General features: G+C 53.6%; 1 protein-coding gene across 4 annotated transcripts; it reads right to left on the reverse strand.

Annotated features, from left to right (window-relative positions):
• Ulk1 (unc-51 like autophagy activating kinase 1) lies at positions 1–26,283 on the reverse strand. 4 transcript variants are annotated; one of them, XM_076560976.1, is made up of 28 exons: positions 25,791–26,283; positions 25,322–25,414; positions 25,198–25,239; positions 15,134–15,166; positions 14,878–14,914; positions 12,262–12,435; positions 12,091–12,164; positions 11,773–11,874; positions 10,625–10,683; positions 10,458–10,540; positions 10,111–10,161; positions 9,783–9,871; positions 8,675–8,822; positions 8,122–8,182; positions 7,860–7,949; positions 7,372–7,497; positions 6,927–7,072; positions 6,729–6,827; positions 6,076–6,344; positions 5,212–5,405; positions 4,824–4,933; positions 4,606–4,749; positions 3,893–4,083; positions 3,557–3,729; positions 3,362–3,480; positions 2,897–3,054; positions 1,933–2,068; positions 1–1,858 (listed from the first exon to the last, which is right to left on the reverse strand). In XM_076560976.1, exons 1-28 carry the CDS (start codon positions 25,902–25,904, stop codon positions 1,803–1,805), a joined length of 3,171 nt encoding a protein of 1,056 aa, XP_076417091.1. In that variant the 5' UTR covers positions 25,905–26,283; the 3' UTR covers positions 1–1,802. The 4 variants fall into 4 exon arrangements, with proteins under 4 accessions (XP_076417091.1, XP_076417089.1, XP_076417090.1 ...); XM_076560974.1 differs by having other exon boundaries at positions 6,729–6,815; positions 25,791–26,041; XM_076560975.1 differs by lacking the exon at positions 7,860–7,949 and having other exon boundaries at positions 25,791–26,042.
• Between the last annotated feature and the right edge of the window lie 956 nt (positions 26,284–27,239).

Raw genomic sequence — 27,239 nt, forward strand, 5'->3', positions numbered from 1 at the left:
TCAGTAATTCCAAATTTTATTTTCTTAAACTGATATGACACAGTGAAACGCAAAAGAGGTGGACTCACACAAAATTCATCTTAAAACTGACAGGCTGAGCCCTGCTTTGGAGAGCAGGTTTGGCTTGTGCCACACAGCCAGCCACACGCATACACAGCCACCCAGCAGCCATTAGGAACCAGGTGGTAGGTAAGGAGCCCTGCGCCAGCCTCCCTGGTGGCTCTGGATTCCAGTTGGCCACAAAGCAATAAATACAACATGTTACATGCAAGGGAGGTCATGGGGTGACTAGAGAGGCTAGTCTTAGAGATCTGCTTTTCTGTATGTCCAAGCACAGTGGCAATATTTCAAGTATTGCAAAAAAAAAAAAAAAAAAAAAAAAAAAAAACAAACAAACAAAAAACAAAACAAAAAAAACACTAAAAAAAAGTGGTGTGTGTGTATAGTCTATAACTCTGAACATTGTTGGGGGACAGCAACCCAGGCCTGCCTTGTGGACACCCAGATACTTTCAAGTATGCATGGACAGAGCAGTGACAAGGACCAGCAGACTGGGAAGGCTGGGAAGGTATTGGCTTGTGTCCACCCTGGAGCCTGGAAGACAAGCCTCAGCACAGATCCTGAAGGCCATCAAGCACAGGAGCCAGACTGACAGGAGGGCTCCAAGGGAGACATTTTTGCATATGTCATTTCTCACCCACACCTGCCCGCTGCATGGGGAGGACGGCATCTGGGCACTGCCTTTTCTGCCATCGAACAGGGGCAGTTGATAGAAACAGCCAGCCACACACTCACACATGCACACAACACCACAGCAGGTAGCCTCACCTCACCCTTAGCCACACAAGGGTACCATCTCCTCCATCGGAAACATTCAGAGCAATGCTCTGCCTTCCCCACCCCACCCTTCCAATTCTTAAACATCTTAACTTTCCTTTTTAAAGAAAAAATGAGTTTGGAGGGTGAGGGTAATACATTTTAGGAGTAAAGTGTGGAAGTTCTGAGTTTAAAAAGCATGGTGCTTCACAATGACTGTCCCTAATGAACATTTAAACAGGAGGACTGTTTCTCCCCTAGGAGGCAAGCCTGTGTTTTCCTCCAAAGACCAGACACAGGTGGAGGTGCACACTGGGCTATTTATACACGTAGACATGGTCTGCATCTGTACAGCATCTTGGAGAGCAAGAGCCAGGAACGGGAGGCGGGTTCCCAGCAGTCTGAGGGGCTGGCTGAGGTTCTCCAGTCTCTGTCTGCATAAAGTGCTCCGGTGACTTACAAAGCTGGGTGGGTAGCCTCAGAGGGAGAGGTTCCTAGAGATATCAGGAGGCCAAAAGGCCACACCCTTTTTTCCTGGACAAAGGGGCAAGTGAGCTGTGAGAAAAAGCTCGCTTTGGCTTCGAGTCAGCAACAGTCTCAGGGCCTTGCCTGTCCATGGGGCTGCTGTGGGCTCTGCAGGTGGCAGGTGCCCACGCTCACCAGCCTACCACCTCTCAGCGCCACACCTGCCTGCCAAGGGAGACAGCTGGGAAGGATATGCTCAGAAACTCCTGTCCCAGTGGGCAAGGGAGCTGTCCCTGGCACTTTGACGTCCATCTACCAGCAGAGACTGGCAGCCTAGGAAGCAAGAGTTGCATCAGCCTATACAGGTCCACCATGTAGCATTCCTGCTGGACGTGGCTGGCAGCAGTCTCAGCACCATCAGATCAGTGTCAGGAAGGACAGTCTGCCAGGTTTCAGACCCTACCCTGCAGGGTGGCAGAGGGGACTGGACTCCAAGGGCACAGCAGACTGGTAGCAAGCAGTCAGGCACAGATGCCACTCAGCAGGGCCGAGAGTCTCCGCTCAATGCACAGCTTGCCTGTGGAAGAGGGAGCATGAGGTGGGGAGGTCACACCTACCACCCCACTCAGGCTGCCAGGGAAGGACACTCACACTTGGCAATGTTCTCAATGTCCGCCTGGTCCGTGAGTGTGTGCTGTAGCCCCTCCAGCAGTAGCAAGGCTTTGTGATAGCGTGGTACACAGCCCTCTCGGTGCTGGAACATCTCATCCAGGGCAGCAGATTGCACCTGTAGACAAAGGCAGAGCTGAGCAGGGCCAGAGCAAGGCAGGAGTGGCCTGAATGCTCAGCACACTGCACACTGTGATTGACTCAAGTTCATCTGTAGTGAGCATGAAAGAATGGCTAATTATTAGCCAGGTGGTGGTGGTGGTGGTGGTGGTGGTGGTGGTGGTGGTGGTGGTGGTGGTGGTACACATGCCTTTAATCCTAGCACTTGGAAGGCAGAGTCAAGCGGATCTCTGAGTTTGAGGCCAGCCTGGCAAGTTCAAGGGCAGTCAGGGCTACACACAGAAACCCTGTCTAGAAAAAAAAAAAAAAAAAAAAAAAAAAGAATGGCTAATGTCCTGGGGATGGCTAAAGAATTAAGGAATTAGCTACAGATACTCATAGAGCAGGTGACCTGCCTGCATGGTGGCCACTGTGCTATCTGCTTGGCTGGATACAACAACCAAACCCAACCAAACCCAACGCCAGCACCATCAGTGGCCCCAGGGGCAGTGTGCAGGGCACCCATCGTGTCGTCCCACCTGAGAAGGGAGCACAGTTTGGCAGATGTATTCCTCGTAGGCGAGGAACAGAATAATCTCAAAGCAGAAGCCCTGCCTGGGGCTATGATCTACACGTTTATGGAGGAGACTGAATCTCAGGGAGGATGGCTAGGACACTCCCTGAACTGATAAGCCACACAGTGGACAGGGCACTGTGCCAGTTCATGGGAAGCCCCAGCTCCTGCTGGGCAGAGCATCACCTAACGTCAGAGACCTCTAGCACCTGCCAGTACCCTAGGAACAGTATCCCAAGCCCCACCAGACAAATAACACAGACTGCCCCATACCATCTGCACGGCGTGGCTAAGGATAAGCCGCTCAGCGGTGACACCATGGATCCCATCCAGCAGCCGTTGTTTGTCCAAAAAGAAGCGCTGAAGCCGTAAATTGAGGCCCTGACAGGACACCACACTGGCCTTATACAGCTCATTTAGTCTGCGTACCACTAGGGTAGAAGAGTCAGTCATTTCAGGCCCACAGGAGTATAGGACCCCCATATAGGGCTGGAAACATGTGAGTAAAGGGGATGTTCCACCTGCACAGCAGCCACAGGCCCCAGCTGTCCCCAGCCCAATGCAGCAAGATCAACATCGGTCCAAATAGCTCTGTCCTGGGTAAACCAGGAGGCCAGGCCCTGTGTACCCATTCTGCCAACTGCCCTCTGGTGTGGCCTAGGCCTACCCATGTGGCCTTCTCTGCCCTCTCTCTCTCAGGGTGGCTTGCTCACTCTTACCCCAGCACCACATCCTCACCCTGCTTCACAGTGGATGAAAGGCAGAGCTTGCCAGCTCGGATCTGGTCAATGGCAGTCTGTATGCCCGAGGATAGAAGCTCGGCCACCTTCAAGTATAGTACCAGCTGTTCTGCAAAGCTAGAGGGCGACAAACGGGTCAGAGCCAGTCAGCAATGCCCAGGAGCTGCCTTCTCAGTCCCCAGGCAACACCTACCCCCAGTCGCGGCTCAACTGGCTGATCTGGTCAGCCACCACACTTTCCTGAAGCTGGTATTCAGGGCCCCCGGCCGCCTCACTGGCACTACCCTTCAGGGCTGCAATCTCCAGAATTTGCTGTGCAAATGCAAGTGTGAAGCGCAGATTGTGTAGGGTCTCCGTGTGCTCTTGCTGAGGAAGCAATAAAGGTCAGAGCCTGGGACATACAAGTGTATGTAGCAGGGCTGAAAGGTTGATCTGCCAAAGGGGCACCTCCCCCCACCCCACCCCTCAAGTATTAAGCAGGCAAGTCAGAAGGGAGCACCCATGCTTGTCACCTCCCCACAAGCCTCACCTCCATGAGGGTCTCTTCTGGGAGGTCAGGAGCCTCGAATGTCACAGCCCCCTCCAAGTTGGCAGCAAGGGGGTCAGCAAGGCTACAGCAGTGGCCTGGGGCAGAAAGCTCAGGGGCCTCACCACAGGCCCCAGGTACTAAGTGGCGGGCAGAGGAAGAGCCGGCAGAGCCCAGGGAGCTGGAAGAGCCCACTGTAGGTAGATGGCTGGTAAGGGACAGGCAGCTTGCCTGCTTTTCACCCTGCAATCTCTGGCCCTCTGAACTCCATCTCTAGAGTTCAGATGTGCCTCAGTTCACATTCTTCCTTATCCTGATGTTTCAATAGGGAACATGACAAGTCAAAGGTGCCAGCACCCCTGGGGCTCCATCTTGGAGTACTCTAGCTCCTAGTACTTAAACCCACATCTGCCCAGAGAAGGCAGGGAAGCCATGTGCAAAACTGGGTGGTATAGGTAAGGCAAGGCAACCATTGCCATCATTGTGAAATTCTGGATCTATTCTGGAACCAGGACTCCCAGACAACAAAGACTGGCCCCTTTCAGGACAGATGGACACAGAGACCAGCATCTTGGGCACCACCCCTGCTCCATGTACATGCTGGGAATGCCACAGACTTTATAAAAATGGATCTTCAGGACTATGCTACACAACAGGGATTTTGCATTCAAGAATCCCCATCCCAAGATGCTGCTCTTACTTGGCATAGCCCTCACCTGAGAACATTCTGGTGCGGGTGCCCTGGGGTGGTGTGGTACCACTGGGTGGGGAGCCCACGGTGAACACCACAGGTGCTGGGCTGCTGGCCCCTCCAGCACGGGCTCCTGGATGCAGGATCCCTCCAAAACCAGCAGAGGGAGCTAAAGAACAAGGCAGGCTCAGGGACGAGGCTGGGGCCAGACTCCCCACAACACCCCCACAGGCCCTCACATACCGATCTCCATGGGCTTCTCCTGCAAGCTGTCAGTGCTGCCTGAGTCCGAGGCCTGCGTCCCAAATGCAGCCTTAAGCAGCAGATCCGTAAGACGGCTGGTGCTGAAGGACCTGAGGCGGCAGGAATGGGGAGGCAGTGTGTGTGGGGAGGGCTCCGGCTCAGCAGCTGGGGCCCCATTTCTGCACACAACCACACCTCAGGCTAGTCCTGAGGGGCTGTAGTTCTCTAACTCACTTCCTTTTCAAACACGGAAAACAGGCTGGGCTGCAAGGGCCCACCGCCAATTCCCAGCACCTGCCTCGCTGGGCAGCCGGTGCACTCGGTGGTGACTCTGGTCAGGAACGATAGGGAGGTCAGCTCCTGAGCACAGCCCTCCCACCCCACTTACCGGCCAAAGGGGCCCCTGGTGTCTTCAGCAGGCCGCAGGCCAGAGCCCATCTGCTGGCCCTGAAAAGGACCCGCCTCTGAGAGGTCAGGCAGTGTGCGGTTCCGAGGGGGTGTCATTACTACACCCTGCCGAGCCAACAGGGTCAGCAAATTCTGAGAGCTGGGAGCTTTCGGGAAGTCAAATGAGGACCCCGCCTAGGAGGGAAGGACAGCACTGAGAAGGTCCACCTCAGAACCCACAGCCCAGGATGGAGCCCCTGAGGACATCTGTCCCTCTAGATCAGGCACTGAGGACGTATGTACAGGCTCTTACAACATGAGGTGGCAGCTGCTGTGTGGGGCCCCCTTTTCCAAAAGGAAAGCTAACAGAGAGAGAACTACACCATGTCTCTAAGTCACACACTGGACTTGTGACATTTTTTGAAATGGAGTCTTACCAAACAGCCCATTCAACATTCAGACCCTCCCAAAAGCTGGGCTTATAGGTATGTGCCATCATGCCTAGTCTGAGATTTCTTCCCTATACTCAAACCAAGCCATTTCATCCTAGGAAAAAAACTTGTGGTGCCACACTACCACAGGGAAGCAGCCATGGCCTAGAAGAGACATGGGGCCCGGGCTTTCTTCCCAATGAACTGCCCGGCCTATCAGGGAAGCCGGTAGTCCCCATTCCGTGAGGCCTTACGAAGTAAAGGTGAGAAGCCATCTCCGAAAATCACCTTCCCGAAACCCCTGCTGGGCACCTCCAGGGAAGCAGCTTGAGGGTGAAGCCCAACAGGCGGCCAAGACACAGAGACCAGGTCCTTTCCCACCCCATCTCCTTCACCAGAGCTCAGGCCCTCCTTGAAGTTAGCCCAGACATTACCTTGGTGGGGGAGCCTAGGATGGGGGGTAGGGGACTCCGCTGTAGGAAGTCAGGCAGCTTAGGTGAGCCACGCAGTGGCCGGCAAGACTGTAGCCCCGGGCATGGCTGGGGTGCGCTGGCCTGGGGTGGGCTGAAGGTGGCTCCCAGTGGGTCTGTTGGGGGCTTGGGCAGCTTGGGGCGCACAACATGGAAGTCAGACAGGTTGGGGGCGCTGTGCAGGCGGCAGCCCAGCCCAGTGGTCCGTGGAGAGTGCTCAGGCACAGAGGAGCCTGGGGACAGGGACAGAGACAGGGTCCTGAGCTGGGCACACTGGGAAAGTACCAAGCAAGGCACTGCCCCACTCTAGGTCTCTGTGGCAATCATTCTGGACACTTCACTCGAGAACACAAGAACTCTTACAGCGACCTTGGGAAGCCTCCATGGAGCAGAGGCACAGAGGGCCTAGCAATCTGTCCAAAGCCACACAGCTGTGGAGTACACGGAACTGAGCGGCAGGGGGCACCCTCTGTGATCCAAAGGTTGATGCCAGACTATTTCACAGTACTTCCTACTTTCTCCCTAAGAGCAGGAGCCTCAACAACAGGAAGGAGACCCCAGCTATCCTTCAGGTCTGCCCTACAGACGCTCAGGCCAGGGGCTGTGCCCACACCTACCTGGTCGTGGTGATCTGCCAGCTCGCGTATCAGCTCCTTGTGGGGAGGGCACTCTGTTCCAGCCGGGCCGCTCAGGGATGGTTCCCACTGAAAAGGTGGCTACATCAGACCACAGCAAATAGAGGGGTCACTACATCCACCCCACCCCCTCAGATGAGAAAGGAATGCCCACCGGTTCTCATCCCCACATAGACTTACCTTGGGGAGAGGGTGTATAAGGACGGCCACCTCCTAATGACAGCTTCCTGGCCAGCATGGCTCCATCAGTGTGGGAGGGGGGAGATGGGCTGGCCCGAGCAAAGCCCAGGGGGCTGGTGCTACCTGACCTTCTGATGGCAGAGGACCTGCACATAGTCAGGGCACATGAGGTCTCGTCAACATCACTGAGGGCCCCTTGATGTTACTCAGCGTTTCCTTGGCTGTTCTGGCTTACAGGCACTGTAACTGCTAACCCAAATCGCCTTCTATAGCTGCTATGGAAACACTCATCCAACCCCCAACATTTACTTTAGTCTACCAAACACATCTTGCCAACAAGATGGGTTTTATGAGCCCAGGAGCCCCTAGCAGTTACAGAGTTCTACACACTCCATGACTGTCACAGGACAGCTGCGGCAAGGCTCACTGAAGCTGGGGCACTGACCGGGCTGCCTGGTGCTGAGTGGGCGACTGCAGATTCTGCTCGATGCGCTGGTAGTTATGCACCTGAGTGGGGACGGGAATGGGGACCGAGGCACCACACCTGTTGCTGGAGAAGGGGCCAGGCCGGCTGTGGAGAGAGGGTAGCCGCTGTAGACAGCACTGGGAGAGGCTCGGGCCCAGACACATTTGGGGAGAGAGGTCTCAGCTTTGCCGCCCAGGCCTGAAGAGCTGGCTTCACCTGTACCCCCTGCACAATGTGTCTGCGTGACCCCCAAAGGTGCTCCAACAACCTAATCTAGAGAAGACCCTGTAGGCAGTATCCTCAGTTGGTCCCCTCATCAGTCCAGCCACACATCAACAACAGCCCTTCAGTGGGACATCCATATTGCTATGTCTGGCCAAGTCTGATCGAATACAGGACCTTTAGACACAATAGATCAAGAGAGGTGGCCATGACGCTGAGGGTCCCTGGTGACCATCTATGCTTACCCCGAGGGACTGGGAGAACTGCTGCAGGTTGGAGAGGGAGACGGGGTGCGACCATGGCTCTCTAGGCCAGCAGAGGCCACCAGCGAGCTCCTGGTGGCAGAAGGACAGACACCTTTAGACAGATGCATCCAGACCCTAAACTCCCTCACCAGGCTTCCCTAAGGGGGCCCAGCAGCCTTGGTCCTTCCCAAATGGCCTATTCCAGGCCAAGACCCAAAGGCCCGGTTTATCTCTGAGCAGACATCAAAAGAGACTTACTCACCCACTACACAGCAGACTGTCAGGTGGGGGCTTGGCAATGGCTGCCTCAGCTACTAGGTCACCTGTGGAAGAAGAAATCATCTGACCAAGGTGCCTCCTGCCTTCCTTGGCTCACCTAACCCCCTCTCTGTCTCTCTGTGCTCTGTCCAACGTCCCTGTTCTCCCCAGAGTGATGTCTCGGCAGCGCAGTTAATTGCTAACACAGTGGCTTTGTGGGGTCCCAGTGCAAGGGCAGTCTACTCCAGGACAAAAGTGGACACTGGGGTGGCAGCCCTTCTGTACCAGCTATGTGTTGTACAGACACTACATGGACCACCCACGTCCCTTTTTTATGCTCTGGAACCTGGGCACAAGGCTCTCCAGATACACCTGTGGTGATGACATCTTCCCCAGAAAGTTCAGGGCTCTAGAAACCCATTCCAATTGCCTATAGGAAGTCAGGTCTGAACCCCATGGCCACATGCATGTGGAAGTACCCAGTTGTCTGATACACCCTTATACTCCCCCAACCAACACTGTATGGGAGTTTGCCTGCCTGTGTAGTGGGACCTGACCTGGAAACTGGGCTGGGACCATGACAAAGTCGTCTGTGTCACAGGAGTCTTTGCTGCTTCCCCCAGAGTCCCGGGAACCCTGCAGAAAGCCAGCAGCGTCGGCTGGGGAGGTAAGGGTCTTCTGTAGCTGCGGCATCTCCCCCAAGGACTGCAAAACAGAGCAGGGCTTATGAACTGAGCCCACAGGCAATCAACCTCCCCAAGAACAGCGCAGGCCACAGTGGTGCTCCGGCCCACAGTGCTAAGCAAGGGGGCTGGGCTTAGACATTCTCTGCAGCAGAGCAGATCTTTCTCTTTTCTTTCTTTTTTTAAGATTGTTTATTTATTACATATACAGTGTTCTGCCTGCATGTATGCTTGCCGGCCAGAAGAGGGCGCCATCTCTATTATGGATGGTTGTGAGCCATCATCTGGTTGCTGGGAATTGAATTGGGGATCTCTGGAAGAGCAGCCAGTGCTCTTAACCTCTGAGCCACCTCTCTAAAACATCAAAGGCAAGTCCCTCTTTAGGGTTAGTGCCAGGAGTTTATACACATACTGCTTGGGAGCCTGCGGCTCTTAGCCATTCATGAAGAATCCACCTCTGTCTGGAACAGTGTTCACCATTCACCCTTCTTCACCCCACCTCTCCACTTCTATCTAGTAACCAGGGGACATAGAGTAGTGTCCCTGTGAGGAAGCTGCCACTGCCAACCACACCAAGCAGGCACCATGTCGACACCTCTCCAGACTCCAGAGCAGGTGGCAATGCTTGGCACAGGCTTACTTTTCACGGAATGAGCACCACCCAGAAGGAGCCCTCACCACCAGACACAGACCACAGAACCTGCTCCCAACTATGGGCCAAACCCAAACACTAGCTTATTACTGCTCAACCAAACACGAATGAACATTCCGATAGGGCTCAAGTCCCATACAGGCATGACCAACAGACCTGGCACTGTCACTGGGCATCAGTGAGAGCGTGGATCCCTTCCCTAGTCAAGCAGGACACAGGCTACACAGACCATGACTAAAGCATGTAAGGACCAGAGGCAGCTTCACCTATTTATGCACACCCATCACTATGCATTCCATGGCCCAAGAGAAACCCAGGAAGCCAACTCACCGGCGGGGAGGCCAGGTGTGATGCAGAGCTACTGCTAGAGCTGCTGCCAGACCCTGAGCTTGGATACGAGGGCACAGGCACAGGTGGGGCTGCAAGAGGAACGTGGGTCAGTATGCACGCTGCTGGAGCCACTGCAGCTCTGGGGACGTGGCTGCTTTTGACTGGCCCAAGTACTCCAGTTCTCACCACAGAGACAAGCAGCCAGCATCAGTGGTACCTCCAGTGCCCCCCACTTTCCCAAAGTGTCTCCCAAAATAGCATGTGGCACCTATAGACATGGGGAACATGTCACAAGCCCTGTCTGTGCCCAGGACCTCCAGAGACTCACACTTCTTGATGGTGGTGCTGGCATCTAAGAAAGGGTGATGGAAAAATTCATCTGTGGATAAAAAGAGTGAATTATCTTGGTGCCCGTGACCCCGACAGCCTAACCACAGAGCCCTGGGTGTCAAGGCCAGGCCCCAGCTACCTGGGCAGAGTCAGGGCCCCAGAGGGTGGCTCTGGGAACATCTGACCCCCATTTCAGCAGGGTCCATTCTGCTGGCCTTGCTGAGGGTAGGAGGAGCCCAGGGCACTGTGGCCGGCCCTGGAGGCTGACAGCAGATGGCAGGCCATGGGTGCTGGGATGCTCACTGAGGCCAGCTAACGTAAGGGTGCCAGGTGGCCTGTGCTCACCAAAGTCCATGCGGTCCTTGTGGTTGCGCTGCAACAACGCCAGGAGCAGCTGCCTCAGGGGAGCTGATGTCTCCCGCGGGATGCTGGGAGAAAGAGAGGATGAGTTTGAGTAAGGGTTGTGGGGTGCCGGGGTAGACCCGCCCTGCAGAGGATGGAGGGTTGCTTACGCAGGAACTAGTGTCTTGTTTTTCTCATAAAACAGGCGCAGGTCCTGAGGGCTGCTGGCCTGTTGGAATAGCAATGAAAAAGTTCAATCCTGTGGAGTACCTGCTACCTCAGAGTCCTGCCACCTACCACTGCCTCTCAAGTGCCTTCGTCCCCAGCCATCCCGTGAGGCACACAAGGACCAGGGCAAGGCAGGTGGGACAGAGGGAGTCACCAGACCCTACAACTGAGGAAAGGGTGGCCAGGGCTGGGTATATACTCCAAGGCTGACCAGGGCATACGGAGCACCCGTTGGGGACACACTTGGGAGGCTCAGGGGCTGACATCCCAGATAGGGAGTGGGGTTAGTTCTTAACCGGAACAGTCAATGTTGGCAATTGGAACTATGCTAGGCCTATCAACTTGGGGTCACTGCAGGCATCAACACCATGTCTTGTTAAGGCAGACACAGCCCTGGGTTCTCAAATTCCCCTTGATGCAGACTGTGCTTCCAGGTTTGGGCACCTGCAACCTGCACATGGGCTAACAGCTGCTTTAGAAGCAAGCAAGGCCAGGCGGTGGTGGCGCACGCCTTTAATCCTAGCACTCGGGAGGCAGAGCCAGGTGGATCTCTGTGAGTTCAAGGCCAGCCTGGGCTACCAAGTGAGTTCCAGGAAAGGCGCAAAGCTACACAGAGAAACCTTGTCTCGAAAAACCAAAAAAAAAAAAAAAAATAGAAGCAAGCAAGGGTGGGTGGAGGGTCCATATTGAGACATGACACTGACCTCTGATGGGGTCATCGCAGAGGTGACCCTTAATTTACTAAGCAGAGAGGTATGGCCTAAGCCCTAGATAAGAGGACTGTTCTGCTAGGCAGGAAGTACCTGTGTGGCAGAGATCAGGGGTGACTGGGCAGGGCCTAAGGGCTACCTGACTCTTAAGGAAACGCAGTATTTTCAGTGACCCCTGGAATAGGGTATGGCAAGAGCTTTCACCTAGAGGATGCAGGATAGCCACCAAGCTCATACCTATAACCTCAAACTGATTCCCCATCTGGCAACCCTGTACTCTTCCATGCTGGGGACACCACCCCAAATGCCGCCCAAACTGACCCCTACCCTCTCGGGCTTTGGGAACTCACTAAGACCTTAGTGTCATGGGGCTCACTTACCTGAAATGGGGCCTTCCCTGTCAGACACTGGTAGACAATGGTGCCGATGCTCCATAGGTCAGCCTTCCCATCATAGTGCTGGGACATGATGACCTCAGGGGCCTACAGGGTGACAACACAGATCAGCACTACTGTACAGTAGGCAATAACCAGTAACAGGTGCCAGGCACCAGCCAATTGGAGCAGACATCTGCCAGGTATCAAGCAACCAACCCACACTATCAGAGCAATAACCAACCAGTTTTGACATGACAAAATGGTACTGCCCCGCCCCGCCCCGCCCCGCCCCACAGTCCTGGACCATGAGTGGGCACGTACCATGTACATAGGAGAACCGCAGAGTGTGGCTGCCATCATGTTGCTCTGGAGGTACCGGGCAAATCCAAAGTCAGCTGTAGGAGAAGCACCCAGATTGTCTGAGCTGAAATTGCTCTGGGCAGGGTCCCCTGCTGCAGTCTCTCAGGCAGCCACCACCCCAACGGGTCTCACCAATCTTGACTCGGATGTTACTAGGGTTTGCTCGGCGACCCCCAGGATTGGACAGCAGAATGTTCTGGGGCTTCAGATCTCGGTGGATGATGCCCTTGCTGTGTAACAGCTGCATGGCGCCTGCAATCTGCTGCAGGAACAGCCTGACAGTGTCTTCACTCAGTGTGCGCATGGCTGTAAGAAAAGGCAGTCTCAGAGGACTCGGGACACCATGGTCTTGAGTGTACATGGCTGTGTGGAAAGACAAGCTCAGGGGCTTAGCACCAATGCCACTCCTCAGACCCTCTAGTGCACAGGGCCAGTACATTCTGCTAGCCACTGGGCACCAAGGCCAACTTGTCTTGCAACCTCCAGAAGCTGATCCTTTCTTATTCCAACCACAAAGTCCACCTGCACCTCATCCCATACATCCTTGTAGGACTCCCCTCCACCTCAAGCCCTAACTGCTAGCTCTTGGTGCTTCTGATAGCACTCTACTTGTCTTGGTTTCCACTTCTCCATTGACACCTCCTTGAATCTTCTACATCCCTGTGCTAGGCAATCAATCACCAGGCTTTGTCCCTAGTTCTGGGACAGGTCTTTTGCCTCCTAGTCCACAGTGGCCTCCAAAAAGTAAGCATAAGTGAAAGTGGAGACAGGGACTAGAGAGATGGCTCAGCAGTTAAGAGCACTTGCTGTTCTTGCAGAAGACCTGGTTTGGTTCCCATCAACCACACGGTTGCTCACAACCATCTATAACTCCAATACCAGGGGTTCTGGAACCCTCTGTCAGGTGCCAGGCACAAATGTGGTCCACATACATACATACATACATACATACATACATACATACATACATACACATAAAAATAAAAGTTTTTTTGTTTGTCTGGGCAGTGATGGTGCCTGTGTCCCTTTAATCCCAGCACCTGGGAGGCGGACGCAGGCAGATCTCTGGGAGCTGGAGACCAGCCTGTCTACAGAGAGAGCTCCAGGACAGTCAAGGCTACACAGCTAAACCTTGTCTCATAAACAAACAAACAAATGAAAACAAACAGTGAGTAGCTCTACACTCAGGCTAGATGGGGCACAGGCTTCACCAACAGTATTTCAGTGTAGAAATGTCTGATAACCAGCTAACTCCCTCCCAGGTAGGAGCCATAGCAAATGGCACCTCACTGGTGACCAGGTCTGAAAAGTGAGAGGGCAAGGACCACCCACCCAGAGCTTGGCAGGCAGACACCAAAACATGTACACCTTAGATATAGACATTTGGCAATACCAACAGAACAAACGTTCACTTCAGATCCAGTCTGGACCACCCAATCCTTTTTGTTGGGACGCCCACTCACCACAGCCCAGTCACTTGACAGGTGGCTAGTCAAGGAGCCTACACGAGCTCACACACACACACACATGCTTAGAGGTCTGTGAGCACCTGAGACACTCAAAAGTCAGCCCTGGACTGGCCTGCTCACCCTCTCCTCCTCCACAGACAGGTGACATTTGAGTCTGGCCTAGGGCCAACCTAACACCTGTAGAGCCTGGGATGTTGCCAGGAACCACCCAACTACTGAAGGTCATGGGTGCAGCGTGCTGCCCCAGGAGACAAGAGCAAATACTGGGCAGGCAAAGCTTAGCACGGCTCAGCCACGTGAACTTGAGCATGCAGTGAGCGGACAGGCCACTGCATCTAAGGCCGGGAGCCTAAAGACAGCATCCCCACATCTACGCCACTGCTGACTCATCCCAGCAGACCAAGCAGGCGGCCCTCCTGAACCCAGGGTCTGCTCTGATGGCTCAACAAGAAGCTAGTGTCCCAGTCTGGGGTGGTGTCCAAAGGCTCCAGCAGAGGAAAGACCCAAAGGACAGAGGGCTGCTCAAAATGCCCGCATCCCTCTGGGGAATGCTCGGGAGGTTTGCTAGGCGGTACTTAGGACCCTAGAGTCCCCACTCTGAAAAGAAGACTGAGTAGGGTCACTCCCTTCAGCCTGAGACGGCAGGCATACCTGGGAGGGGCAGCTTTGAGCTATCAGTCCCCACCGTTTCCTGCTTTGTGTTTGCCAAGGTGAAGCATTCCGAATTACAATCTTGGTCAGCCACTGTGTCCTTCCAGGCCTTGGGCCAAGGTCCCCGCGTTGTCACCACTTGCCTCTCTCAGACCCTCAGAGCTCCGTGGACGAGGTGTCAATGCCCTCACTCTGCTCTTCACCATCCACCCACCTGCTGTCTTTCGTGGGTCCTGAGCTCTCCCGCTGCCCAAAGCTTCCTTGGTCTGCTGGGAGCGCCTCTCTCGTTAGTCTCTACCCACCAGACACACTCAGAGATCTCTTGGCTCAACTCCACACATACAAAAGCTACCCCCACCATGAAATCCGCATAACCTCCCTGCCAGTGCTCACTCCGACCCACCTATCCTGCTTGTGTCCTCATCGCCACCAAAATAGCAGAACCTGACTATTCTGCTTAAGCCACCCACCCAGCATGTGGGAGACACTCCATAAATAGCTGAGGGTGGTGAGGCCTAAGGGCCTGAAAGAGCTGGGCTCCCTTCTATACAGTCCCAAAGCAGGAAGCAAATCAAGCTGGCAGCATCTTAGGCTAGCAGCAGTATCCAGTTGGGGTGTGCCTACTCACTGTGCAGATAGTCAGCCAGGTCTCCACCATTACAATACTGCAAAAGACCAGGGACACACCATCAGAACATTGGCCAAAGACCCTCCAGCCTTAAACAGACTCCTTAACCCAGTATCTGTTCCTTGGACCTTGTCCAATATAGGTATCCTAAAATCCCAGCTAGGAATGTCAATAGTGCATGCTTATACCCATCCACCCCTATCCCTCTGCCCATCCCTCTGGGCCCTGTGCTTGCTCTGGCCCCATGGGAACTCACCTCCATGACCAGGTAGACAGAATTGGCCATTTCCTGTAAGACAGAACAAGCCATTTGAGATGGGAGTGTACCCTGCATATTCTCTCATGAGACATTACTTGGAAGAGCCCTTGGCACTTGGGACCACTGGTACTCTCAACATGTCATCTACCTACAAGGTTTGAGGCAGAATGAACATTGCCAGGTCTAGGTGTCCTCTGTGGCCAAGATTAGGAGACAGGAAGACAACTGTGGCAAGTGGCTTGGGAGATGAGTACTTGTTTCATGGTCATACCAATGAGGCCTCAGTGTCTCAGACCCTACCCAGGTCTGAGGATCTTTATAAGGTTCAGGGTAAGAAAAGGTTGACTTGCACATGGACCACTACCTATGAAGGTGGCTCCTGTTCAAAGGGAGCTGACCTTGACTCTTAGGCTCAGCTCCCAGTTCTGGAGTCCACAATGCCAACAGATTATAGGCTGGTACTGTCGGGCTGAGTCAGCAACAAGGAGGCCTGCAGCTGTTCTGATCCTGCCTTGTGGGGCTTTAGTGGCTAACAGACTCTCCGCAGGAGGGACGTGTCGTGGTCCCCTCCCCCACAGACCTCTCTCAAGCTCAGACAGACCCTCACCCGGGTACCAGTATGTTTCCTTGTCTAATCAAGTCTCAGAGGATAACTCAGCTTGGTGTGAACAGGGACTACCCATCTGATAGGGCCAGGCCCCAAACTGTGGTGCCTCCCATGGCGAATCACTCCTCAAAGCTGTAACCACCACCGTTCTCACCTGTTTCATTAACAAGAAACTTGGGACCTGGGGGATCAAGCCAGCCAGGCTGGGTCTAAGCAACCTGCAATTCTTTCTCAGGCAGCATGATCCATGCAATATAGCTGCCAGATGGGTGGAACAGGCCTTAGAAACCACAGGAAAAGGGCCCATGGCAAGAAAACAAAGGTCCCACCCCATTCCCACAGCACTCAAGGACGATGCACTCCCTGATCCTCAGGAACTCAGCTGCAGATAGAGAAATATATAGAAGGTTCCTCAAATCTCTTCCAGGGCCTAGACCAAGAGGGGACTGCAGAAAGAACCCTTCTGATAGCCTGTGAGGGCTAGATGGGACAGACACCCTAGGCCCCAGATGACCCCACCACAGTAACCAATGGCCACCTGCCCCACAAGTCAGCTACCCCAAACATGTACTGAGACTCCAAGGACTCCCACCTCCTACCCAGCCTCCCAGTCCCTATGACTAATGCTTACACATGAACACCCGACGAGTGACAAACACAAAACATCTGGACACCTGGGATGTGCAAAGAGCCCACCCATGTGCCCCAGAACTGCACCAGAGAGGTTGGGGAGCTAAGAAGTGTGTTCAGGCAGCCCGGCTGTCCCATTCCAGCTGTGTTCCCAAGATTACAAACTGGGTGTAGGCCAGGTGGGAGGCTATTTAAAAAAAAAAAAAAAAAAAAAAAATACAGGCCTAGACTGCTTCACCAAGGCCGGTATACTCAAGACCCCCAGTCCCTGCCTGAACTTACCTGCCCTCCCCAGATGAGGAGCTCTGGCTTAGCCGCATTTGGCTCCACTCCCACCTCTCTTTGCCTTCCAGGCCCGCTGCAGGAGATAGAGACTCTGGGGCAGGTGATGCTCTGTAGAGTCCCCAATCTGAGCCACAAAGGAAGGCTCAGGAACAACTAGGAAGGAGGTTAGGGACCCAGGATGGAGGGACAGGACCAGGAAAGAGGGACAAAGAAGAAGGTAGGATAGGGACCAAAATGAAGGGACAGCCTGACGCCCTTTCAGTTTGACTCAGGGCCCAGCAAAGGTGGCAGAGATAAGGACCCATAAATAGCCACTGCTGCTCACACCCGCTCCTTCTGTATCAAAGGGCCTGTCTCAGCCGCTTCAGCCTGCAGCCCAAGCCCAAGGGAGGCTGCTGGGGCCACTTGCTGTGAACACACACAGAGGGTGGCAGGTAGAGACCTAGGCCTCTCCTTATCATTAGCACAGTTCCCTGGGGCATGATCTGTCCCAGAGCCCCAAACTCATCCACCCAGCCAGGACAAGCAGGGACAGTGACAAGGACAGACAAAAGATCTGGAAAGACAAAGATGGGACACCTCTTTCAGAGCTACTAACCCAGTACCCCTAAGCCTGTCCTCGCTGACACACAGCATCGTGCCTCCTGCCTCCTTAGAGGCAGAGCTGCCAGTGAACCATGGGACTTCAGCATCTGCACACAGTCAGCGGCCAGACCCTGTTCAGTCCTTCCCAGAAGGTGGTGCTAAGAGACCCCAAAGGGCACAGGGTATAGTGGGGTAAAATCAATTCATATTATCCAGCTTGCTGTCCCACTCTGACCTGCGACTGTCCCAAGAGAGCCAGACTTCCATCTGACAGTGAGTGCTCCCACCAGGCCTGAGCTGTGGCCTTAGTCCCCCACTGGTAGCACCATCTCAACAAACCCTCTCAAACCTGCTCCTTCTACTCTCCTGCCTCTGTGCTCAACTTCTGAGCCCCACAGAATACCAGGCACAAGGATGTTCCCCAGCCAGTTTCACAAATGAGCAAGCCAAGGCCCAAGAAACCAAGGGACATGCCCAGCTCTGTGGAGCAGCAGGGCTCGCCCAGGCAGGCTGGCTTTCATACCATCTCCCATCTCCCTGCCTAAGCCAATACCCAACCAGCGCCAATCAAGTTGGAACTCTACTGCCCGCCTCCAGAGCAGGGCCACGCTGTCTCCAGCCTGGAGGGAGCTGGGGTAAACCACAAAGCAAGAAGGGCCTCCAGGCAGGAGCTTTTAAAGGGAAACAGCCCACTCGGACCTAACCCCTCCATTACAATGAAGCTACCCTCCCTAGGAATATGGGTAGCAGGCAGAGGCCAAAGCATGGCCACAGTAATGCCCTGTCACAACCTACCTTGAGCTCACCCAGAACCACCTCTCCAGCCTCTGCTCTGCTCAATTGGTTTCTGCAAACTCTAGGGACCCCACAAGACCCTTCGGGAACCTTGCAGGCCAAGACTGCTTCCCTAGCACACACTCCAGGATACTGAGCAGACAGCAGTCCTTCTCAGGAATAGCTTTCTCATCACAGCCTCCCACACAGGGTGGCAGGCAGTCTTCACCATGATGGGGAATGCCCTAGGCTCCCAATATTGCCACTCTGCCAGTCAGGTCCCATCACCTAGCCCTCATGAAGAGCGGAAGGTAGTAGAGAGTGGCCAGTGGACAATTCACAGCTAACAGCAGGGCAAAGCAAGTCTTGGAGACAGACACTCCCTTGTTGAGCTCCCTCCCTGTGCACAGAAACTCACAAGAGCAAAGAAAACTTAAGAGGGAGAACAGACTCAGCACTCCTGTAGGAGCTGGGTCTGCTACTCTCGGGGGTGCACCACCGCTGGCCTAAGAGTCCAGCATCCGGGGAAGCTGCACGGGCATCTAGGCACGTAGGAAGCTGCCCCGCCCCAGACACTGAGATCTTTTGCTTAATAGGATCCCAGCTCTCCACCCTCTGCCTGCTCTCCTCTGGTCTGGTGATCTCAAGCTGGGTCTGGCAGGCGGGTGACATGCACTGACCCAATTAACTCCTGAGCAGCCAGGCTTCTGGACTGCAGAAGGTGGCAGGGCCACAGGCACAGAAAATGTTGTGCTCTTCGGGACATCTGACAAAGGCAGGGCCAGCTCACAGTACTGGGGTAAGGAAGGTCCACTCTGCCACACTGGGCTCCAGCAGGCTGGCCTCTTGGAGGAGGCGTCCTTGTGTCTAGGTAGGGCTCCAAGCCTACTGCCATGTATCAACTCCTGCTAGGGATAGTCAGACCCCTCTGTGAGAAGCCACAAATAGTGCAAGAGAACACAGAGTGGACCCTTGGGAATACAACTCAATATATTATAATAGTTCCTCTCCAGGACCATAGTCCTGTAGTCCAGCTACAGCAATTCCGACCACTACAGATAGTGCACAGTCAGAAGTTACTGACTCCCCTGAAAAAAACAGAAAGCTCCCCTCAACAGAAAAGTCAGTCTACTTGCAGGAAGTACACAAACCAGCCAGCCAGGAGACCAGAGCCACACAGGACAGGAGGAGAGGGCAGGCAGTCTCTAGAACATGGTATCTATCCTACACAGCCATGGCCTTTAGGGTGTATTTCATCAGCCTTGCAACCTCCATATTTTTATGTCATCCACAATTCAAAAGGTAAAAAACCTTGGTCCAGCAGGTAGAAGTGTTGATCACCAAGCCTGACAACCTGAGTTTGATTCCTGGGACCTATCTGATAGAGACACCAACTTCTGCCAAATTATCCTGACTTCCACATGTTGAATATGTCTGCCCCCACACCAAAAATTTAAAACTCCAGTCTTCTAGTAGTTTCTGAATGATGACTAGTCTCCACACCCCTGTGACATGTGCCTCCTTCAATTCTTGGTTCAACATCAACCCCCATATTTTGGACTTAAAAAGATAAAGCAGGGAGGGGGTTAGGGATCTGGAGAGATGGTTTATCAGTTAAGTCACTGGTTGCTCTTGCAGAGGACCTGGGTTTGATTCACAGCACCCACATGATGGTTCAAACTGCCTATAACTCAAGCTCCAGGGGATCCAACTCCCTATGGCTTCAGTGGACACTGCACACACATACTACACGTAATACGTGCAGGGAAAACACACACAAAATAAAAACAAATCTTTTTTTTTTTTTTTTTTTTTTTCGAGACAGAGTTTCTCTGTGTAGCTTTGTGCCTTTCCTGGAATTCACTTGGTAGCCCAGGCTGGCCTTGAACTCACAGAGATCCGCCTGGCTCTGCCTCCCAAGTGCTGGGATTAAAAGCGTGCGCCACCACCACCTGGCAAAACAAATCTTTAAAAGAAATAAAAATTAAAAAATAAAGTGGGAGCTCAGCAAGTTGGCCCTATGGGTAAAGCTGCCTACCACCAAGCCTGACAACCTGAATTTAGAGTCCCCAGAACCATAGCAGCAAAATCACCTCCAAAGTTGTCCTCCGACCTTCACATAGGCACTGTGACACATGCATGACCCCTCCTATAACATAGGCAAAGGTTGAAAAAACATTTTAAACAAAGAACCATATGGGCTGGCTGAAGAGATAGTTCAGTGTTTAAGAGCACTGGCTGCTCTTCTGGAGGACCAGGGTTTGATTTCCAGCACCCACATCACACATCACAACCATCTGTAATTCCAGTTCCAGGGAATCCAACACCCTCTTCTGCCTTTCACAGACACCAAGCATGCAAGTGGTACACACACATACACATACACACACACATATGTATACATATATATATATTTTTTTCAGGCAAAGCATCCATAGATATGAAAATAAAATACTTTAAAATAAAGAAACAAGCTAGGAATGTTGGCGACACCTGTAATCCCAGCACCTAGTAGGATGAGGTAGGAGGATCACAAGTTTAATGACAGCTAAAGCTATGCATCAAAACCTAGTCTGAAAGCTTGATATGCTCATTGGTATATGAGGAGGAGGATGGAGATCAGAAATTCAAGTTTAAGGCTAGCCTGGGGCTAGGCTACAGGAGACCCTCATTCAAAAGACAAAGAAAGAGCTGGGTGTGGTGACTGGTGGGTGTGGTAGTGTATGCCTTTGATCCCAGCCCTGGGAAGGCAGAGGCAGGCAGAATTCTATGAATTCAGGGCCAGCCTAGTTTACACACTGAGCTCCAGGCCAGTCAACCAGCAAGAATAAACCTATCTCAAGAAACAAAAAAAAAAAAAAAAAAAAAAAAAAAAAGGGAGGAGGAGGAGTAAAGGAAAGGAAGGGAGAGAGAAAGCACATTCAATTTTGTAGGTATACAGACTGCAGACTTATCTGAATCCTGGCCTATCTCTATCTGGTCCACTGACAAAACACTATCTTCACTGTGGGTGGGAAGGTCATGACCAAACCCACATCACAGGCCAGTGATGAATACAGACACTCCCCTAACCCAGACAGAAGAACTCAGAGCTAGTCTGTCTTCAAGGTCCATGTGAGTCACCTCTGGGCAACCTGGCAAGGTGTAGGGCTTCAGAGAACCGGCCAGACAGCGTACTAGCCTCCAGGGAGTCATCAGCAGTAAGGCTGTCAAGCAGGCAAGGACTGAGCCTACATCTATGGCCTGATATTATGATTCTGACCCTCTCTCCCAGAGCAAGAGTAAGTCTTCTAGACATTGAATGCTGGATGAGGAGAGAGCCCATTCTGCCCTTGGTGAAGGCCATGTGTTCCAGCTGCCTCCCCAAACCTCTGGTGGGAAGTGCAGGGAGTTAGAGGTTTAACTCTGTAAGAGTGTGAGGTAAGCATGCTCAGGTCCCTAGGTTCAACTACCAGCACTACCAAATAAAAGAAGAGTTTGTGTTATGTTTTTTGTTTGTCTTTTTTTTTTTTTGAGACAGGGTCTCACTATGTAGCTTTGACTGCCCTGGAACTCATGTAGACCAGGCTATCCTAGAACTCAAGAGCTCTCTGCCTGCCTCTGCCTCCCAAGTGCTAAGATTAGAGGAGTGTACCCTACCCCTGGCCAGGTGTTATGGTTTCAATGCCACCACAGGTTCACATGTTTAAACACTTGGTCCCCAGTTTGTGGCACTGTGGAACCCTCATGGCTAAAAGCATGGCTGGAGGACGTTATAGCCAGGCCACTTGAAGTCTGAGCTCTCTGCTTCCCTCACTGGCCAACGTGTGAGAATCAACAACTTCCCCACCACTATGAACCCTGCCTTTCTTGCTATGATGAACTAGAACCTGTAGCCAAAATAAACTTCCCCTCCCTTAACCTGCTTCTGCCAAGTGTTTGAGGCCAGACTGGATACACAGTGAGCACCAGGTTAGCCCGATGGTAGAGTGAGTCCTCGTCTCAAAGGAACAAAAGAAAACAAGGGGGAGGGGAGACGACTGTGTAGCCTATTACAGAAGAACTCCTTTCTTTTATAGAAAGCCCATACACATAAGAAACATTTGCATAAACAGGGTGGTGGGGCGTGCCTTTGATCCCAGCACCTGTGTGAGCCCAGTCAGGCCTACAGAGCTAATTTTAGGACAGCCAAGGCTAAAAATCGGGAAAAAACAACAAAACCATCTGCATAGATAGACAGCACCAAGTAAGTACAGCTCTAAGAACTTTAACTCAGGTTGTCACCACAGACCCTGGTCTTTCACAGGTAAAAAAGCAGACATGGAGAGGTCTCATATGGAAGGACACAGCTAAGCAACACCTGGAGACAGGCTTCAGGGCTTAGGGCTCAGGGCCAGACCACCAGGAATTACTGAACCCTGCTTCCAACATGGGAGACAAAAGTAGATCTGTTTACCACTACTCAAGATGAGGGCTATGAGATCTCAGCAGTTAAGACATATTTTGCTGGGGCTGCAGAGATGTCTCAGCAGTCAAGAGCACTGGCTGCTCTTCCAGAAGATCTAAGTTCAAATCTCTGCACTCACATGACAGCTCACACCTGTCTGTAACTCCAGTTCCAGGGCTTCTGACACCCTCACACAGACATACATGCAGCCATAACACCAATGAACATAAAATTAAAATAAATTATATATTTATAAAAGGGGAGGGGGCATATTTTGCTCTTGCAGAAGACCCATGTTCTAGTACCCAGTATCCTCCTCAGGTAACTCACAACGGTAACTCCAGCTACAAGAGATGTAACGTCCTCTTCTGACCTCCAAAGGCACCAGCACACATGAGACATATACTCACACATATATACATAAATAAATAAATCTTTAAAAAGAAAAAAAACCCTGGTACGATTTGACTGAGATGAGGTTTGAGCCAATACACCCTCAGGTAATGGACAACTGCCAGATGACCATCGGCATTCTCTCTCTGGGGGGCAATTTGACAACAATCACTCAAACTACAGTATGTACAACTCTTGCCCACGGCTCCAACTTCTAGGAATCCATCTACACCTCCTTCCTAGCCAAAATGCCCAAGGCCAGTCATGACCACATTTTGACTTGCCAGAATCCTGGAATAGCTTGTGTCCCTCAGGAGGGGTTAGGCTAGTACAATGAACCACAGACAGTCAAGGCCCGGGCACCACACGGCCTTAAATAACCACAGCAGCAGAGACGGCAGCAAATACCCCCTGTGTTCCTACTGCCTCGACCTGCGACCTGACAGGAGAGCCAGGGCTGCAGCACAGGCGCTGCTTCACTGCAGCCCCGCTCTGAGCCCTGAGCCTGCAAGCATCATTCCAATAAAGAAGCAAGTGTGATTCTTCAGGGCAGGGCAGACATCAGTGTGTGACAAGAAACTCTGGCGTCCTGCCTTCTCCAAGAGACCATGGAGGACAATGGGGATAGTATGGTAGGAAAGGTACACATCTCCAGGGGGCAATCCAAAAACTGTGGAGATGCCTAAGAGAAGAAAGAACAGCAGGCCTCCATCTGCTCAAGGACTGGAGAAAGACTTGTGTATATTTTTTTTCCAGATCCTTCTGCAGTACTGGGAGAGCTTTCTCGGCCAAATCATCTTTCTCTCTGGCCAAAGTGTGTATCTTAAACAAATATCAAGGATACAGAGCAACAACCCCCAGGCCATGGGGTGATAGCCTGGAATCCAAGGGAGAGGACAGGGACTGGCATTTCTCAGCACTTCCTTTGGGCAGAGGAAGCCACAGCCTGGCCAATACTGGAGGAAATGGCAGAGGTCCTCCATCAGGTGGCCAACTGGATGAAGCAGAGGAGTGGACACCAGAGCCGGCCAGGCCTCAAATCTGCAGAGGTTCTAACCAACTATCTGTCCAGTTCTGAAGACAACCATGGAAATGACCAGGCCTGGAACTGTGGGAACCTGGCGGAGACCACAAGGTGGGATGAGGGCCAGGGTGAGTCCCTATGAAGGTCATGTCATCTACTCAGCCCTGGGTCTTCCAAGAAGCTCATCGACTGTACTGATGTGGTCCTGCCCAGAGCACCGGGGACAGGGGGAGGAAGAAGCCTGGGGAAGGGAGGAAAGGCAGGCAGCAGAGGACAACCTTCTGGACCCAGAACACAATGTCTCCAGCTGTTGCCAGGTACTCCTTGTCACACTGGACCTAGGCCCTGCCCACGGTCACCTCATGACAGGTCACAGCCTCCAAGGTAAAGCTGGAAGAGGAGCAGGGGAGAGAAGAAAGGAAGGAAGGAAGGAAGGAAGGAAGGAAGGAAGGGAGGAGGGTAGGAGGCCAACAAAACACAGCTGCCCGCTGGGAACTTCCCTCAGCCAGGGCTGGTCCCGTGGCCCCAGTAAACAGGTTTCAAAATCATTAGTCAGCACTTTGCTCGGGGACCAGCACCTAGGGTTCCTGGTCCCCACACGGGGCATCCAGGGCCTCCAGCCCCTGCCATCACTGGGCTGGGGGACCTGGAGGGCAACACTGAGGCTGACTGGTCAGCTGGCTTGCTTGCTGAGGCTGCCAGTAGTGAGGCGGCGGCGGCGGCGGCATCCTGCGACTGGGTCCAGTGGGCCCAGCCCCAACCGCCCGCGAGAAGGAATCTCCAGCAGCCCCTCCCCCTCCCAGCCTCTGACGCAGGAGTGGGCTGGCCAATGCCAGGCCGCTGAAGCAATGTCAACAAACAAACCCGCCAGCCCAGACAGGTGGGCCTGCCAGGGACACCAGATGCAGTAAGGGCCACTGGGTCACACAGTGTAGACAGGAAAGGGCCCTCAGCACCAGGATACGGTAAACCCGAACCACACACGATCTGAGCAATACAATCGCCAGCGATCCAACACTAGTGTTTCATGCCCGCCTGCCTTCCTTCCCCATTCAGGCAACAGACAACCGTGGGTGTCGGGGTGCACAAGACCTAAGACAAACTTAGACCAGACATGGGTCTCCAGGGCCCTGTAGGGCTTCAGAGATGCGCAAGCCAGAGACACCACATACGGAACCCCAGCTCCTCTCACCTACACCACACTAGTCTAAAGCCACTAACTGTCACTGGGGGCTCCAGGCCCTGGCAACCTAGAGCCTGAGGCTGTGAATGGGTCACCTGCAAGAATAACATCACCCCTCCCCCAAGCCCCACAGCAGCAAGCCTCCCGGCCTTACCTGGAAGTCATACAACGCCACAATGTTTTCGTGCTTTAGTTCCTAGGACACAAATCCAAGTTTCTCATGAGCGAGACAAGAGCTGGCCCACCCTCTCTCCCCCTCCCTCGAGGTGCTGGCTCACCTTCAGGATTTTGATTTCCTTTCCCAGCAGTGTCTGGGACTTGGCAAGGTTCTTCTTGTTAATGCATTTGACGGCCACCTCCAAGTCGTGCTTCTGAAAAGCCAAACGTAGAACTTCAGGGCTGAGAACACCCCTCCCTCTGCCCCCCAAGCTGGGAACACATTGATGGCCTAAGGTGGCTGGCTGTTCCAAGGGTCGTGGCATGGGAGGCTGCCAGAGGCAGGCAGGTAGGCTCTCTCAGCTGGGCCTGGAACCTAAGCGGATGGAGTCCCAGGCCAGGTTCCCAGGACTGGTCTGACTCTTCAGGGCTAGAGAGTGCTGGGCTGGCGTCTCCTGGCTTCTGGAGCTAGGGTAGCAGGTGGGTTTCCGGGGCTGGGGTCCTGAACTGGGTCCCTCTACGGATTTCCGTGGGTAAGGAAAGTCGGGCTGGGGTCCCGGACTGCGGGGGTCCCCCGGGAGCTTCACCCACCTCACGGTGGCGACCCTTGAAGACCACCGCGAAGGCGCCGTGTCCAATCAGGTCCTTGCGGGAGAACTCGAACTTGCCCACGGTCTCGACGCCGCCGCCGCGGCCCGGCTCCATGGCGCGCGCGGGCCGGGGGCGCGGGCCCGGGGGCGGTGCTCCGGGGTGCGCTGGCCTCAGGCGGAGGCGCGGGAGGCCGGCGGGCCGCGTACGCGGGGCCGGAGGCGCGGGCTCCTCGCCGGGGCCGCGCGCCCCATCGGGCAGGCCCGGGCCGGGTCCCAGTCCCACAGGCCGGCGGACGCAGCGGCGCGCTCCCTCGGCGTCCCCCGCGGCACCCTCCCGGCGCTGGCAGTCGGGACCCACTCCGACTCGGCCCTCGGCTCGGACGCACTCCGGCTCCGGCTCGGCACTTGACAGACGATGCGGCTCAGAGCCCCGCGGGGAAACAAAAGATCCGCGGCACCGCGGCCTCGGAGCCCGAGACGCCGGCGCAGCCGCACTGCGCGGGGGCGGGGCAAGGGGCGGGGCCTGCGGAGGCGGGACCTCCTAGGTGGTGGAGCTGGCAAGGGGCGGGTCCGAAAAAAGGAAGACACCGCGTGGGTGGTGGGGCGGGGCGGGGCCTCGGGAGGGAGGGGACTCGACGGGAGCAGGCCCTAGAGTGGGCGGGACTTGAGATAGGGGCTACGGTATGGGCGGGGCCGGAGGGGACAGGGCCTGGGAAGGTCTCCTTATCTCTGAGCTTGTGGCTGGCTGTGTGGCTTCTCCTCTGCCCTAGGCGTTTTGTTTTTGTTTGTTTGTTTGCCTTACTTATTTTTTATTCAGGTATATATGTGTGTGCCTGCATAAGTTTATGTGCACCGTGTGTGCAGGAGAGCTGAGGGAGTTGGATCCTGGAATTGGAGTTACAGGCAGTTGTGAACTGCCCTGTGGGCTCTAGGAACCAAACCAGGTCTCTTAGTCTCTGAGCCATCTCTCCAGCACCCACCCACCCATGCTCTCCCTACTCCCCATTTTTTTTAATGTAAAAACATTTTAGGTACAACTGCAGGAGAAATAATAGATAGCTTGAACATAAAAACAGGTTATAATTCAAAAGTCTAGGATTATTTTAAACAAGAAAATATTTTCTCTGTAGAAAATAGTAAAAATGATAACATTTCCCAATAAGCCCTTTTAAGCCAAATGATAGCTGAATTGTACATATAAATATTGACTAGATTCTACTCCCCATTTTTTTTTTTTTTTTTTTTTTTTTTTTTTTTTTTTGGTTTTTCGAGACAGGGTTTCTCTGTGTAGCTTTGCGCCTTTCCTGGGACTCACTTGGTAGCCCAGGCTGGCCTCGAACTCACAGGGATCCGCCTGCCTCTGCCTCCCGAGTGCTGGGATTAAAGGCGTGCGCCACCACAGCCCGGCTACTCCCCATTTTTTAAACAGAGTCTTCTCACAATGTAACCC

This window comes from Peromyscus maniculatus, chromosome 23 (assembly GCF_049852395.1).
Source record: "Peromyscus maniculatus bairdii isolate BWxNUB_F1_BW_parent chromosome 23, HU_Pman_BW_mat_3.1, whole genome shotgun sequence".
NCBI lineage: Eukaryota > Metazoa > Chordata > Mammalia > Rodentia > Cricetidae > Peromyscus > Peromyscus maniculatus.